This window comes from Drosophila miranda, assembly GCF_003369915.1.
Source record: "Drosophila miranda strain MSH22 chromosome Y unlocalized genomic scaffold, D.miranda_PacBio2.1 Contig_Y2_pilon, whole genome shotgun sequence".
Lineage (NCBI taxonomy): Eukaryota > Metazoa > Arthropoda > Insecta > Diptera > Drosophilidae > Drosophila > Drosophila miranda.
Genome location: NW_022881614.1, coordinates 21,223,255 through 21,240,390, shown reverse-complemented (window position 1 = coordinate 21,240,390; position 17,136 = coordinate 21,223,255). Strand labels below are relative to the sequence as shown.

General features: G+C 47.6%; 1 protein-coding gene across 1 annotated transcript; it reads left to right on the top strand.

Moving 5' to 3' along the window:
• Positions 1-14,400: 14,400 nt before the first annotated feature.
• LOC117193678 lies at positions 14,401-15,013 on the top strand. Its single transcript, XM_033398413.1, has 2 exons — positions 14,401-14,490; positions 14,551-15,013. The coding sequence occupies exon 2, from the start codon at positions 14,568-14,570 to the stop codon at positions 14,934-14,936; it is 369 nt and encodes a 122-aa protein (XP_033254304.1). The 5' UTR covers positions 14,401-14,490; positions 14,551-14,567; the 3' UTR covers positions 14,937-15,013.
• The last annotated feature ends 2,123 nt before the right edge of the window (positions 15,014-17,136 follow it).

Here is a 17,136-nt window from a genome sequence, read left to right as displayed (position 1 = left end):
TTTCAAGGTAACTTACAGACGGATGTTATTTACACCGACTTTAGTAAAGCATTCGACTCTGTAAACCATTCCCTTTTAGCGCATAAACTTGACCTTTTAGGGTTTCCGCCCAACCTCCTGAGATGGATTTCTAGCTATCTTTGTTCTAGGTCTCAAAGAGTCCTCTTCAAAAACTCCTCTCTTTCCCAGTAAAGGTTTCTTCGGGAGTACCACAAGGCAGCCATCTAGGCCCCTTACTCTTCACACTCTTTATTAATGACTTACCTTCAGTATTAACATACTCTCGAGTACTTATGTATGCGGATGATGTTAAACTCTGTGTCCAGTGCAAGGACATTTCATTTCATTCTCGCTTGCAATCCGATCTCAATAACTTTCAGTCATGGTGTTGTGCAAACTTGTTACACCTTAATGCCTCGAAATGCAAAGTTATGACATTTCATCGTTCTAGCCCTTTGTTGGCTCCTTACACCCTATTTGGTGGTTCTCTTGAGAGAATTACCCTGGTGGATGATCTGGGTGTTATGTTAGACCCCAAGTTAAAGTTTTCCGAACACATTTCTACCATGGTAAATAAGGCCATGAGCGTGCTTGGGTTTATAAAGAGGTGGTCAAAGGAATTTGACGACCCCTATATAACAAAGACTCTCTATACCTCGCTTGTTCGTCCGATCTTAGAATACGGCTCCTGTGTATGGTGCCCTCAGTACAAAGTACACCAGGACCGTATAGAATCAGTACAGAAAAACTTTTTACTCTTTGCTCTGCGGGGCCTTAACTGGGATGCGGGTGTAAGACTCCCATCTTACTCTAGTAGACTACTATTAGTAAACCTCCCATCCTTAGTTAACCGTAGAAAAATGCTTGGTGTGATATTTATGCACAACTTGATCAGGGGTGACATAGACAGCCCTGATCTGTTGAGCCGCATAAACTTCACGATTCCTATTAGACTGACTAGAAATTTTATACCGTTGTTCCTTCCACTTTGTAGACTGGATTATTTGTTGCATGAAGCGTTTAGTGACTTATGCTCGGGTTATAATTCCCTCTACCATATTATATCCACCACTAATTCTCTTCCTCTTATTAAATTATTAATCCTTACACACCTGTATATTAATTAGTAACTGTAGTGGTATTTGTACTTTGATTGCATGCTTAGTTTCTTAGTAAGTTTAGTACTAATTTTCCTCGAATGTTAGTCTAATAGCTATCTTTCTTGCATGTTCGCGTTTGGTTCGGCTACGCACCGCGCGTCATGCGGCAGCGCCCCTCGGTCGGTTGGGCGGGAGGAGGGCTGCGTTTTGCCTGGGATCCGCGCGTAACAGCCTTCTGCTGGTGTCACACGGGCCACTTGACGGTGCAGTAACTGCATCGCCTCTTGAAAGATGCAGTCATTGCATGTCAACGTCCACACATTAAAATGTGGGCAAACTTAAAGAAATATTTTGGAAAACTGCACACGTGTTCCGCCATGTGGGAGCCCCTCCACCTCCCCCCACGCTTGGGACGCCATTTTGCACGCGAACTTTGGCCACAGTTTGACATTTTGCCGCAAGGAAGAAAAGCGCCACAAAAGGAAAAACTTGAAAATAAAAAGAACGAACGAGGCGAACATTTAAAACTTTCGCAGTGTTAAATTGTCGCCGCAAAAGAACGAAACGAAACGAAAGGAAAGGAAAGGCTGCAGTTGACTTACACAATCCACATCCCCCACCCAGTCCCCCTCCCACTCCCCCACTACCCACTCGACCTCAGCAGTCGCCTCGATGCGACTGTCAATTGCAAGTGTCACACGGGGGAAGGCTCCAAAGGAAAAACTGCAACTAAATGGGGAGTTGTTCTTTCCGCTCGGCTGTCACTAATTCCCGGAGCTCGATTTGCATTTTTATACCCGATACTCAAAATGAGTATTGGGGTATGTTAGATTTGTTCGGTTTAGGTTTTTGCACATGTACCCCCGTCACCACCCCAAAATTTTACATGCGAAAGCAAACTAATAAGAAAGTACGTCCGAATAATTTTACAAATTAGATGTAGACGAGGACGAGGACGACAGGGACATGAGTAAGATACGGCCATGGGAAAAAGTTTGAGCCGAGGCGACACCTGCATGTTGAGGCATGTAACTAAATATGCTTGCCACACTCGCTGTTGCCTAGTTGGAAGCCCCAGCAAACACGATAGCAGCCAGACACTCATGTGGCAACCAGACACGGCTCAAACTGTTAAACGCAAACCGGTAACCGGCAACAGGAGAGCACTCCCGCTGGCTGGAAGCTGGATTTGGATGGGAAAACTTCTCGAACTGGCTGATTGTTGGGGTCTCGTAAGAAAAACAAAATCGAACCGAAGTGGCTGCGCAAACATAAAGCAATTAGCCTGCACAAATCCAGGGGAAAAACCAACACGGAATCAAGACGGAAAGAGGAATGGTCCAATAATAAATAAATAAAACTTAGAGCAACTCACATTAATGAGTACAGCCGCCGTGGCGCCACTTGGCATGACAAACATGTGGCGCACGTGGTCGGACTTCGGTCGGACTTTCCTGGGTGGGGGGCGGGTGGTTGTGTGAAGAACGACTCCTTTACTAATTCACTAACATGTCACGAATCATATTGAACATGCGGCCGGCCGTGCCAAATGATGATGAGCGCAGGAGGCAGGCCAAAGACGAGAGCAAGCCACAAGAGCAGACAGACAGACAGACGGCATAGAAATTAAGCCGGGTGCTGCTAGGGCAGAGGGGCAACACTTGAGTCATTTTCTACATGTGCCGCATATTAAGAGTGCCCCTCGTGCCACCTCCTTTCGAGCTTAAACAATCAACAGCTCAAACAGAAGTAACGCACCATACCCTGGAATATATGACCTCCTCCTGCCCCTGCCCCTGCCACTGCCTGCCACATTAAAAGCCTGCCAAATTCCGACCGCCATTAAGTCAAATGGATCTGGTCTGATGATCGGACATCCCTAGGGAGAGTAACGAAAATAAGCAGCCCCGGACAGCCAGCGGATGTTCGCGAAGTAGCAACACTGACGATGCGCTTGTGGTGCCGCCTCGTATAAGTAGCTCACACACTCCCCTATCCCTACACACTACCTACCCACATCCCAACCCCCACATTCAGCTCACACCGGGCCGGACTAAGAGTGTTATTCGACCCGTGCCGAGAGTCAGCCTGGCTGGGGGCCCGGTATATAAAACTAGCCCAGTCGTTAACGGAGAGCTCAGGGACTTGGCAACCCCCTGTTCTAAGTATGCCTTATCCGGGCAACGTGGATCTCTGCCCGGACGGACCGTACCCCTTCTCTGCAGCTCGTGGGAAAAGAATGGAAGAATTTAAAAACAAACAAAATGAGTCTGGCACTCCCCAAATGCCAACAGGGAGCAATCTCAAACAGGCAGCGGCCCAAAGGCCTGGACCGACCCGCAAATCAGCAGGGAAAACCTGCGCGGCGGAAGATGCTAGGGAGAGCCCCAAGGGGTCCCATCCCGGTGTCGGGGTGGATGGTGAATTGGCTCCCAAAACCGATACCTTGGCAGAGTGACGATGCAATCCTGCGGCTGCTCTGCCTGCTGGTAAAGTGTCAGGTGATGAGTCACCATCTACTAGTGTCCAAGCCAAATCTTTTACATATGCCGATAGAAGGAGTGCTGGCAATATACTCCGTCGGCAGAACGCAAGCCAGATGTCCAGCACGACGGACAAATGAATAAAGAAGGTTGAGTGGGCCTCGAAGGTGCTGCCGAACTTTGGCAAGGAAGCACCGAAGAAGGAAGCCCCTCAGCCAAAAAGGCAGCGCTCGCAAGAGACTCCGGGGCCGACACCGAAGCGCTCCAGAGTGCTGCCCAACACATCATTCGCGCAGATTTCCAGAGAAAGGACGTTGATTGGCGTCCTGGACAAAGGCAGCGCGGACTCCCGGATACCTAGAAACCAGTGGAAGTGGGTGGAAGCGGCACTGGCCGACCGCTGCTTCGAGCTGCTTAAAAAGCAGCCTGGACCCCCCCCCCCACAGGTCTGTAAAGACATGGGCTGGTACCAGGGCTGCATAAAAATCGTAGCCTGCGAAGACGAGCGCTCCGTACAGCTGTACAAAGCAGCGGTATCGCAAGTCGGGGAAGTCTACCCAGGGGCGAAGCTCGTCGCTGTAGACTGGAGCGAAGTGTCCAGTAGACCAAGGGCGAGAGTCTGGGTGCCCGCCTCCATGAAGGAGCCGGAGCGCATCCTAAAAATGTTGCAAAGATGCAACCCCCACCTCCCAACAGCGGATTGGAAGGTGGTCAGAGTTGAGACGACACAGGCCCCCACAAACCAGGCGGTGGTCGTCCTCAACAAAGAGTCGCTGGCCCCGATTGATGCTGCCAAAAGCGAGCTCAATTTTGGGTTCAGCTCTGTGACCGTAAAGTTCTACAAGTTGGATGCGGCGGCCGGGGCACGTCCTGTCGACAAGCCAGTCGAGCAGGACGCTGCCTCGGAGATCGAAGCACCCGACGATCACACAGAGATAGACCCAGAGTGCTACTTCACCGATGGCACGCTGAGATGCGACTTCGAGGCGATGTGTTGCCACGAGGAAGTCGAGGACGATCCGGATGCCGACATTACAATGGTGGAGAACACTAAGGATGTCCTTGAGGCTCCTTCAGATCAATCTCCACCACTGTAAAGCAGCATCAGCTGCTCTTATACTCCGCCTCGAAGAGAGCGGAGCAGACGTAGCCCTGATCCAGGAACCTTGGATAGTGGGAGACAAGGTTTGTGGATGTCAGGCGCACAGCATGCCTACCGGAAAGAAAAATCCACGGAACGGCTCTTCATGAAGTGATCTCAGCGGTAGAGAAATCTCTGCATCACAAAGAGTACTCACTCATAGCCTTTCTCGATATTGAGGGAGCTTTCAACAACGTTGTACCGGGCGCCATTACAGAAGCCCTGACTGACCTGGGGGTGGACCGTCACTTGGTGATGCTCATTGATCAATTGCTCACATGCAGGACGGTGACATCATCGATGGGATCGTCCGCCCAGTCAAGGTATGTCAACAGAGGCACCCCGCAAGGTGGTGTCCTGTCTCCTCTTCTGTGGAACATAGCAGTCAACAAGATTCTATGTGACCTAGAAGGGGGGGCTGCAAAGTCGTGGCCTATGCGGACGACGTTGCGATTATCTTCTCGGGGAAATACCCCCAAACACTGTGCGACTGTCGGATTGGACAGAATCGCGCGGTCTGGGAGTAAATCGCTCAAAAACGGAACTCGTACAATTCACAAATAAATACAAGGTCCCGCCCCTCAACCCCCCAATACTACAAGGATGCAGGCTCTCCTTCAGCGACAGTGCCAGTTACTTAGGGTTGGTAATTGACAAGAAGCTTAGCTGGAACCTGAATGTCAAAGACAGAGTGAAGAAGGCAATGACTGCACTCTACACATGCAAAAAAGCTATTGGGCTAAGATGGGGTTTGATCCCAAGCATAGTCCAATGGATATATCAAGCTATAGTTAGACCAATACTACTCTACGGAGTTACGGTGTGGAGGACGGCCCTATCAAAAAGGGCGATCACCAAGCAACTGGGCAAAGTCCAGCGGAATGCCGCCCTATGCATCAGCGGAGCTCTTCGCACCACCCCAAATGATGCGCTAAATGCCATCCTATGCCTACAGAGCCTTGACCTCGCAGGAAAGGAACGGGCAGAAGCAGCAGCAATACGTCTAAGAGACTCAGATCAATGGGTGACACAGTGCATAGGTCACTCAGCCATATTAAATAATAGCAGTACCGTCCGCTCAAAAACAGACTACCAAGTTCCAAGAGAGTACACAGACACTCCCTTCGACACAATCATCCCTCAAAGAGACGAATGGCTCGAGGGACTCCCAGGCCCAGATGGGGCCATAAACATCTTCACAGATGGATCAAAGCTGTACGACAGAGTCGGAGGGGGAATCTACTCGGAACAGCTAAACATAAGGCATTCCTTCAGACTCCCAGATCATTGCAGTGTCTTTCAAGCGGAAGTCATAGCAATCAGGGAGGCTCTAGACTGCCTACAAGCGGCTGCCGTCACGGCAACCAAGCTAAACATTTATAGCGACAGCCAGGCTGCGATCAAATCGCTAAGCGCGATTTCCTCGAACTCGGCCACCGTGGCAGACTGCCGCAAATCTCTGCACGAGATGGCTCAGCAATTTGCTATTAGCCTGATTTGGGTCCCGGGCCACCGGGACATCGAGGGCAACTGTATAGCGGACGAGCTGGCCAGATCTGGCACTACAATCCCCCTTCTCCAAGACAAGGAGGATATCTGTATGCCAATGGCCACCTGTAAGATCATTATAAGGGAGCAATACAAGCGACTAAAAAACGATATGTGGCAAACAGTGCCACGATGTCGCACAACTCGGCAAACATGGCCGACCATGGACATGAAGCGCACCGCCGAGCTCCTCAAGTTAAGCAGGAAAAGGTGCAGCGTAGTCACACGTTCCCTCACGGGACACTGGCTAATAGGCACCCACGCTAACAGGCTGGGGGCCCCACATAACGATTTTTGTCGCAGCTATAGAGACGAGGAAGAGGAGGAGACAGTGGAACATCTGTTCTGCTCCTGCCCAGCTCTCAGCAGAAGAAGGCTACAGCACCTGGGCTCAGCCTTTCTACACGACATCTCAGAGATGTCCAAACTATGTCCCAGGAGGATAGCGAACTTTGTGAGAGCATCTGGATGGGATAATTGCTGACAGGAAGTCTCACAACGCAGGAAGGAAATGATCCTATGCGGTATCACAACGGGCCGAAACCGGCCTAAGTGTGTGGGGTTCCGAGCGAGCCCGGCAGCGGCCTCAACCTAACCTAACCTAACCTAAGTCAAATGGATGAGCTTCTGTGTAATAAAATTTTTTATTATCATCTGTCGCTTGCGCTTGAAGCATCCGAATGAAAACCAAAACGAGGGGGAACGTTGTGAGTTGCAGCGGACACCGCAACTCCACAGTTATACCCGATACTAAGTCAGTAGGAGAGAGAGCCACTCCGGCAGACGCCGCTAATTTGAACGACACGACAAAGAGTCCGTGCGAGAGAGACAGAAAATCAGTCTGAGCGTGACGTCGGGGCTGTGTAGCCAGTGCAAATTGATTTGTTCCTTTTGGCTATAAAAAGAATCTGATCTGATCCAGATTCAGCAATCTGATATATATGATCATTATCTATGATTCTGCGTTTTTAGTTTTCTCGAATGTGCAATATTGTGGATGCAACAGATTTTCGTCCTTTGTGTGGGCGGAAGGGGGTGGGGCGAAATTTTGAGAAACACGTTTTATAGTTAGATCTAACAGGAGTGCGGATACCAAATTTGGTTACTCTAGCCTTAATAGTCTCTGAGATTTGTGAATATCCCCAGATTTTCATCCTTTGCGGGGGCGGAAGGGGGTGTGGCGAAATTTTGAAACAAACTCGTCTCGGTTCGATATATTAGGAGTGTGGAACCAAATTTGGTTGCTCTAGCTTTTATAGTCTCTGAGATCTAGGCGCTAATGTTTTACTCTAAGCAAAGCCGGCTATGCTACGTGTGTGTTAGAGAGAGACAGGGCGAGAAAAATAATAATAATACGATCTTATTCAAATTCTGCAGTCTAAAAGATATGGTCATTCTCTACGATTCTGCGTTTTTGGTTTTCTCGTATCTGTAAAATTGTGGATGCCACAGATTTCCGTCCTTTGTGGGGGCGGAAGTGGGCGGGGCGAAGTTTTGAAATATTCTTGTAGCAGTGACATATCACAGAAGTCTGGATCCAAAACATCGTTGCTCTAGCTCTTATAGTCTTTGAGCACTAGGCGCTAATAGGGACGGACAGACGGACAGACGGACGGACGGACAGACGGATTGTTATCTGATTATCTTTCGTAGTGATCAGACGTGTTTTTGTTTTGCGCACCGCATTTTTATACCCGATACTCAAAATGAGTATTGGGGTATATTAGATTTGTGGTAAAAGTGGATGTGTGTAACGTCCAGAAGGAATCGTTTCCGACCCCATAAAGTATATATATTCTTGATCAGCATCAATAGCCGAGTCGATTGAGCCCTGTCTGTCTGTCCGTCTGCCCGTCCGTCCGTCTGTCCGTCTGTCCATCCCCTTCAGCGCCTAGTGCTCAAAGACTATAAGAGCTAGAGCAACGATGTTTTGTATCCAGACTTCTGTGATATGTCACTGCTACAAAAATATTTCAAAACTTCGCCCCGCCCACTTCCGTGGGCTGTCCCTCTCGCACGCACTCCTTGTCGTGTCGTTTAATATTAGCGGCGTCTGCCGGAGGAGAGCCATACTGACTTAGTATCGGGTATAACCGTAGAGTTGCGGTGTCCGCAGCAACTCACAACGTTCCCCCTCGTTTCCTTTTGTTTTGAATAAACAGCCGGTGTTTTCCTAACTAAATTCTAATTATACTTTCTAACCAGACAACAATCTGGAAACCTATTCATTTACGCGAGTGCATGCCTTTTGATTTGTGTTAAAACATTATTTAACTTTTTATTTTTCGGCGTCGGCTTGTGTTTGTGTTGTTGCAGTGAGTGAGTATTGCATTGCAGTCCGCTCTCGTCTGGTAGCTTTTGTTGTTTTATCACTCTCTCGCTATCTCCTCAACTTCAATAACTGTTCTTTCTCTCTCGCTCTTTAAACTTTCTGAGCAATAGCGCTCTCTGTTTAGTAGCTCTCGCTATAACCGCTCTCCACTCTGCTCTCTTTTTTCTTACCAATTCCGCTTTGAGCGTTGTCTGGCACATTGGACTGATACCAATTTGTTTTGCAGATAATTGTAAATTGTAATTGTGTCATTGGACTGATACCAGTTTGTTTTGCAAGTAATTGTAAATAAATAATAATAAAATGGAATACGCTGTGGTCTGTGCCAAAAAAACCTGCAAGAAGCAGATCACCCACAATCAGCCGAATGTCCCCTGCTGGCTCTGCGACAGCGTAGTGCACGCAAAATGCGCTGGATTTTCTGGCCTCGTGAGTGATGCTATAGCCAAACGTAAAGGCTTGCATTACAGTTGCGAGGCATGCCGTGCGGTGGAGAAGGACATGGTATCTTTCATGAGGCAGACGCGGAGTGGCTTTAAGGAGCTGACCGTTGGTTTTAAAAACCAATACGATCGGCTCCTAGCCATGGAGGCTCTGTTTAGCGGTTTAAAACTGCTGAATGAGTCTCCGAGGCGCAAAAAGGTCACTCCGCGGGATCTGCAATTGCCAACCGTCACTCAGCCGTGCGCCGCCGAAAAACTGACTCCGACCACTCCAAGTGTGCAGCAGTTGATCTCGTTTGCCACTCCAAGGGCAACGACAGCTGCTGGCGATGCAGATTCGGTAGCCGAATTCATCGCCTCGGAGAATGTGCAGCCAAGTACGTCTGCAGCGTCCGTGTCCGTGGTGTCCGCAAGTTCGCTAGTTGTCCCGTCTATCCCGATCCCACCAGTAAATAGACGTTCCGGACCACTGGTGGGAGTCCCACCAAAACGACAAGTTTTTGTTTCACGGCTGGCCCCTGACCTCACATCTAATGATGTAATTGCTTTTATTCAAAGCAAAATAAAAGCCGTGGGTTTAAAGGTGGAGAAATTTAACTTCTCTTATGCCAGGGAGATGCCTCGTTTAAGATAAGCATCTCCCCAACTCAATTTGACACCATTTGCTCCGCCAAATTTTGGCCGGAGCATTTGGTGGTGAAGGAGTTTAAGGCTAAGAAGAAGAATAGGCCCCCCATATCCCTTCCAAATCTTTCCAGTGTGCCACCCTCAACCTCAACTTCCTCTTCCTCAACTTCCCGTCTTGCTTCCACCTTTCCAAAAAACTAACTTCTCTTTTAGTAACCTATCAGAATGTAAGAGGCTTGCGTAGTAAGCTCAGCATTCTTTTCCGGGATAGTGTTGCATTTGCTTCCCACGTTATTGTGTTTACTGAAACCTGGTTAAAGCCGGACATTCTTAGTTCCGAGGTTTTGGCAGGTCGGTACACAACTTTTAGAAAGGACCGTTCGTCTCGACGTGCAGGGGGGGTTCTAATTGCAGTGGACTCTTACTTCACGTCGGAACACTTCACAGTCCAAGTTCAACAGGAACTGGAATTCCTGTGTGTAAAACTGATTCTTCCCGCTTTCGCTATATTCATTACTTGCTCGTATATCCCACCTTCTTCGGATATTTCAATTTATGAGCAGCACTTGTCCGCTTTAACCGCTGTTTCTTCCTCGCTATCTGATAAAGATCGTATGATAGTTCTTGGCGACTTCAACTTGCCAGGAACTGTTTGGTCTTCGGTAAACGAGTCTAGTATCCTAGTGCCCATGTCACGACATGACTTTGTTGACGGCTTGCTTGACCTATCCCTGTCTCAAGTCAACCATGTGAAAAATTCCTTGGGTCGATTGCTCGATCTGTGCTTTGTATCGGATCCGACCATAGTGTTGTTAACCCGAGCCCTTCCGCTCACGATACCTGAAGACGCCTACCAACCTACTTTCGAGGTGTCGCTAGATATAGGACCAACTGTATTGGATCGGTCGAGTAGGCTGCCCGAACGTGTCCGCTGCTTTCGTAAAGCCGAGTTTGCGAAGCTTAATAACCTCATTAGGGATTTTGATTGGTCCGCTTTGTTCTTGTGCACTGATATCATAAAAGGCACAAACATTTTTTACAATGCTCTTGGCACATTTTTCGATTCTTGTGTCCCGCTTTCTTGTCCGACTAGATCTGGAAAACCCCCTTGGTTTACCAAAGAGTTATCCAGTCTAAAAAACTTAAAATCAAGACTTTATAAAAAATTTCAAGAAGTGGGTTCTCCTACTTCTCACTCTCGCTATGTATTAGCTCGGTCAAACTTTTCAGTTCTTAATGCTCAATGCTATAAGAACTACCTATCTCGATGCAGGATACGTTTTTCTCAGGACCCTAAACAGTTTTACAGCTTCGTAAACAGTAAGCGTAGAACGTCCGCACACCCATCCTCGCTATCATTTTGTAATACGTCGGCAAATAATGATCAGGCGATTGCCGATCTTTTTGCCCAATTCTTCCAAACCACCTATTCTGAGGAAAGCTACTCTGGTCATCCGTACCCATACGGTTTACCGAGGTCGAACGGCATTTTCAGTCCCTTGTTAAATGAATGTTCCCTACTTCATGATCTTCGACTAGTTAAGCCGGTGTTTTCACCGGGTCCAGACGGGGTTCCAGGTTGTGTACTCAGGTACTGCGCCGAGGCTCTGTGTGGACCTTTGCCTAAACTATTCACCCTGTCCATTGATTCTTCTTGCTTCCCCCCGATCTGGAAGGAATCGTTTATAATTCCTCTCCATAAAAAAGGTAGCAAGTCTGATGCAAAAAATTATAGAGGTATAGCAAAGTTATCCGCTATTCCTAAAATGTTTGAGAAGGTTTTAACTCCGCACTTGCAACATCTCTGCAAGTCACTTATATCTCCAACTCAGCATGGATTTATAAGGCGGCGATCAACCACCACGAACTTGTTAGAGCTTACCTCTTTCATTATTAAAGGCTTTCAAGGTAACTTACAGACGGATGTTATTTACACCGACTTTAGTAAAGCATTCGACTCTGTAAACCATACCCTTTTAGCGCATTAACTTGACCTTTTAGGGTTTCCGCCCAACCTCCTGAGATGGATTTCTAGCTATCTTTGTTCTAGGTCTCAAAGAGTCCTCTTCAAAAACTCCCTCTCTTTACCAGTAAATGTTTCTTCGGGAGTACCACAGGGCAGCCATCTAGGCCCCTTACTCTTCACACTCTTTATTAATGACTTACCTTCAGTATTAACATACTCTCGAGTACTTATGTATGCGGATGATGTGTCCACTGTGTCCAGTACAAGGACATTTCATTTCATTCTCGCTTGCAATCCGATCTCAATAACTTTCAGTCATGGTGTTGTGCAAACTTGTTACACCTTAATGCCTCGAAATGCAAAGTTATGACATTTCATCGTTCTAGCCCTTTGTTGGCTCCTTACACCCTATTTGGTGGTTCTCTTGAGAGAATTACCCTGGTGGATGATCTGGGTGTTATGTTAGACCCCAAGTTAAAGTTTTCCGAACACATTTCTACCATGGTAAATAAGGCCATGAGCGTGCTTGGGTTTATAAAGAGGTGGTCAAAGGAATTTGACGACCCCTATATAACAAAGACTCTCTATACCTCGCTTGTTCGTCCGATCTTAGAATACGGCTCCTGTGTATGGTGCCCTCAGTACAAAGTACACCAGGACCGTATAGAATCAGTACAGAAAAACTTTTTACTCTTTGCTCTGCGGGGCCTTAACTGGGATGCGGGTGTAAGACTCCCATCTTACTCTAGTAGACTACTATTAGTAAACCTCCCATCCTTAGTTAACCGTAGAAAAATGCTTGGTGTGATATTTATGCACAACTTGATCAGGGGTGACATAGACAGCCCTGATCTGTTGAGCCGCATAAACTTCACGATTCCTATTAGACTGACTAGAAATTTTATACCGTTGTTCCTTCCACTTTGTAGATCGAATTATTCCTTGCATGAACCGTTTAGGGTCTTATGCTCGGATTATAATTCCCTCTACCATATTATATCCACCACTAATTCTCTTCCTCTTATTAAATTATTAATCCTTACACACCTTTCTATTAATTAGTAACTGTAGTGGTATTTGTACTTTGATTGCATGCTTAGTTTCTTAGAAAGTTTAGTACTAATTTTCCTCGAAAGATAGTCTAATAGCTATCTTTCTTGCATGTTCGCGTTTGGTTCGGCTACGCACCGCGCGTCATGCGGCAGCGCCCCTCGGTCGGTTGGGCGGGAGGAGGGCTGCGTTTTGCCTGGGATCCGCGCGTAACAGCCTTCTGCTGGTGTCACACGGGCCACTTGACGGTGCAGTAACTGCATCGCCTCTTGAAAGATGCAGTCATTGCATGTCAACGTCCAAAGAAATTCTTTCTCGCTCTGTCTCTCTCTAACACACAGGTTTCATGGTCGGTTTTGCCAATTGCAAAATATGAGTTCAAGGATCTCAGAACCTATAAGATCCAGAGCAACCAAATTTTGGTATCCACACTCCTGGGATATCGGACCTTGACCTTTTCGTGTCCAAATTTCGCCACACCCCCTTCCGCCCCCGCAAAGGACGAAAATCTGGGGCATCCACAAATCTCAGAGACTATTAAGGCTAGAGTAACCAAATTTGGTATCCGCACTTCTGTTAGATCTCACTATAAAACGTATATCTCAGAATTTCGCCCGACCCTTTTCCGCCCCCACAAAGGACGAAAATCTGTTGCATCCACAATATTGCACATTCGAGAAAACTAAAAACGCAGAATCATAGATAATGACCATATCTATCAGATTCTTGAGTCTAAATCAGATCGGATCATCGGTCAAAAGCAAGAAATCAATTTGCAGTGGCCACGCAGCGCCCGACGTCACGCTCAGACTGATTTTCTGTCTCTCTCGCACGCACTCTTTGTCGTGTCGTTTAATATTAGCGGCGTCTGCCGGAGGAGAGCCATACTGACTAAGTATCGGGTATAAATGTAGATTTGCGGTCTCCGCAGCAACTCACAACGTTCCCCCTCGTTTTTTTTAGTTTTATGGCATTTTAAAAGTAGTCAAAGGCATCCAGCGTGCACCATCCCCCATCCCCTACCGTTCGTCAGTCCCTGCTGCAGCGATTCCGGCCTTTCACACTCCAGTGGCGTGTGATTCATTAAAAAATTGTGTTTAACACGGGAAAAGAAAAACAAAAACAGCGGAAATTTTTGTTCATTGCTGGATGGTGCTCGCGGATCTTTTGCGTAATGGCAGCACTTTTGGGGCATACTTTTTGACATTTATTTGACGCATGGCAATGGATGTTTATAAATTTTAACAGACGAAATGCAATTTTCAAGCCACCCCACTTGGAGCCCGAGCTCTGGCTGTGTCTTGAGTAGGCATCACTCGGAGGGACTGGGAGGCGGCCTGTCATCGCCAGTCGTGATGCCAATCAGCATACAATGGGGGCCCCCAGCTCTGGGCCCCTCTGCTATATGTGGAAAAACAATTTAGACCGAAGACCAAAGACCGTAAGGGGGGTGAAGGAACAAAAGGCCTTGGTGACTTGTCAGAAAGCAGCAGTCTCATTTGTTATGCAAGCTACATTTCCGTTTCCGGTTAACACAGCTAACAGCACGACATATGTACATACAGTCGAGGCTACAAACGATGGAACGTCAAGTCGAGGGAAGCGATTTGCATTTGTCGACTGATTAATTACAGGAGCGCCCGAGGAACTACAAGGAAAAAACAAGATGTACGAGGCCAACAGCACGACACAGCACTTCACTTTAGGAAGTGTAAGTGCCTTGACTACTCTCCGACATCCAGGACTCCACGAGCTTCCCGTCAAACACACAACCTGATTCGAAGATTTTTCGAGCGATACGTAAGTAAAACTCTAGGAAGTCCACATCCAATATCGCATTGAATTCTGGTCGTCTTACAGGCCAAGAGTAAACGACAATGGCCGATGGCTCGCAATTTACGATACCGCCGTTCCCCTCGAACGAGACGATAAATCCCCATGCCTACCATTCGAGGAATGTTAGCAAATCTTCGTGCCCGGGCCTGAGTTCGAGCATCTGGATGGTCCTCGGTGGCATGTTTCTGGCGGCTCGTATGTTGTGGTTGACTCTGCCGTCCACAAAACCCAAACAGATCGACCAGCTGGGGCTGCGGACAGGCGTTGGGGAGCGGGCAGAGGTGGATCGCCGGATACACAACTTGAGGTCGAAGCGGTGGCACCGGAACCGGCACTTTCTGAGGTTCAAGCAGCCCAACAATCGACGTATCCATATGGATTATAGCCAGCCGCGATATCTGCCCAGATAACTGGCACATAAAATGGGGAAATTACTTGTTCTTCAGAGTTTTTGGTCTTCAAATAAAATAAATTCTCCTTGGAAATAGCTTGTGCAATAGGTTTTCCCCCTTTTTGTGGAATTCTGGGCTAACCGCTGCGTATACGTAATGGCGGAAAAATATGCAAATGTTTCGATGGCGAAAAATACTTGTATTTGCGGCTTATTTGCATTTTTGCAACGAGCGTCGCATTGCGGTCGGAAGAGTCGCTTAAAATGCATTTAGGCCCCAAACCCTTCCATAGGCATAGCAGGGGGGCGGGCGTGGTGGGTGTCCAACACGTACCACCAATAAATCGTCCCTGCACAAATACGTTGAGTATCTGTTTGGCAGTTTATCATTATTTTCCAGCTTGAGGCACACATTAATAATTATCGCCGGTGCTGGGAGAATGACAATGGCCGAAAGGGGTGGTGCTGAATGGGTGGTCAGAATGGGTTTGGGGGGGGTGTGATGGCTTCTGTTGACTGCCTCAATGTTGCATAATTGCGATAGGGGAGCCTGTTGTAAAGAAGACAAGTGCTGCAGGGCCACATCACGGACTCTCCATCATCACAAGTATCACGGCCACCCTCAGTCGGCTTCCAGCCCTCACCAGAGTCGTGGTAGACAAAACGGTATACTGCAGTGACTGTCAAGTCAAGTTGGCCGCAACACGTTGCCCCTAATGATTTATCATCGTTCATGCTTGTGCTTATGAGTGCTGCAAGAAGATGATGATGATGATGAGTGCGAGAGTCTGCCTGATGCTCCTCAAGTGGTGCATCCTCTGGCAGAGCGTTAATGCACTACGCCCGTGCTTCAGGCATCCTCTAGCTGCATTTAAGCCAACACCAATTTGGGCCGAGTGTTTGTCTAGCTTTTGGCTCTTGTGTGTGTCAATTTGGTTTCATCTTCCAATTGAATTTGGATTTGGATTAGCATTGCTTGGCCTTCAGTTGTGGAGCAGCAAACGAAACGATTTGCTTTTGCTGGGAATGACTAATCAATTGATTAATTGGCCCATTGTTTACATCTATGCAGGTGCTTGTGGCACTCAAAGCTCTGAAGCACAGAAGATAGTAACCTATTTCCGATAGGATACCAACAGAGTGTATCGATACCTTCCACTTAAATGGCTCCTAGAATTAAAAGTCCAAGGCGAGGCCCAAAGTAGTTCCATCTTCAAATTAAAGGCAATCAAGCAGAGTCCTGTTCCCCCTTTCCCGAGTCCGCTGTATCAGCATAAAGGTCCGGTGGCATCTTCTGTCCGGCAATGAAGACATTTTGAATAGCACAAAAACAAACAAGCGGCAAGGCAACTAAATGCCATAGCACTTGCCACTGCCACAGGCACTGGAACTTGCCACTGCCACCGCCTTTGGTCTTGCCTTCGGTCTGTACTTGTTTGGGTCTTAGCTCAGGTAAAAATAAATTGTAAATAATTCCGTTTATGCGGCATGCGAAGACAAAACACATAAAACTGCCAACCAACCAGCCAGCCATTCTAGCCAGGCCAAGACAAGGCGAGGGCCCCAACCGGAGAAGCCAGGGCGGGTGGAAGGTAAGGCGAACGACAAGTGCTGTTAGAATTTACTACTGCTGTGTTGGAAGGGGTATGGGGAGTGTGGCTGGGGCACGACGGTCGTTTTCATGGCTGCCGTGGCATAGGTAATTGAATAGCAGACAGCAGGAATAAGGAACAGGAACAGGAACCAGGTCTGGAACTGGGATCGAATGGGGATGACGATGCGGGGATGGGGATGGGAATGGAAATGGGAATGGGACGGACCAAATATACCTCGCACTCGTTGGATTAATTTTTAATGAATTCTCTCTCTCCTTTTGACCCTGTCTGCTCTACGTACAACTGTTTGCCTCTTCTCTGACTGGCTTCTTCTTCGAGTTCTTGTCCCAATCCCACTGCTGCGACGTCTTGCATTTAGACCGTCTTTATTTGCAGCAGCCAAGACAAATACACAATAAAGAGACGTCAGAGACATGTGTGTTTTTTGTGTGTGTGTTTGTGTGTGAGTGTGTGTGTGTGGGGGGGGGGGGGGGGATATAAAAACTTAAGTGAGCTTGAGCACTGCCAGGAGGCAGAATAGCATGGCGCACTTTAACAACTTCCGTCATTTAAGCTCTCGGATCAGTCTCTCTCACTCCACGCGCTGGACTCTCAGTTGCGAAA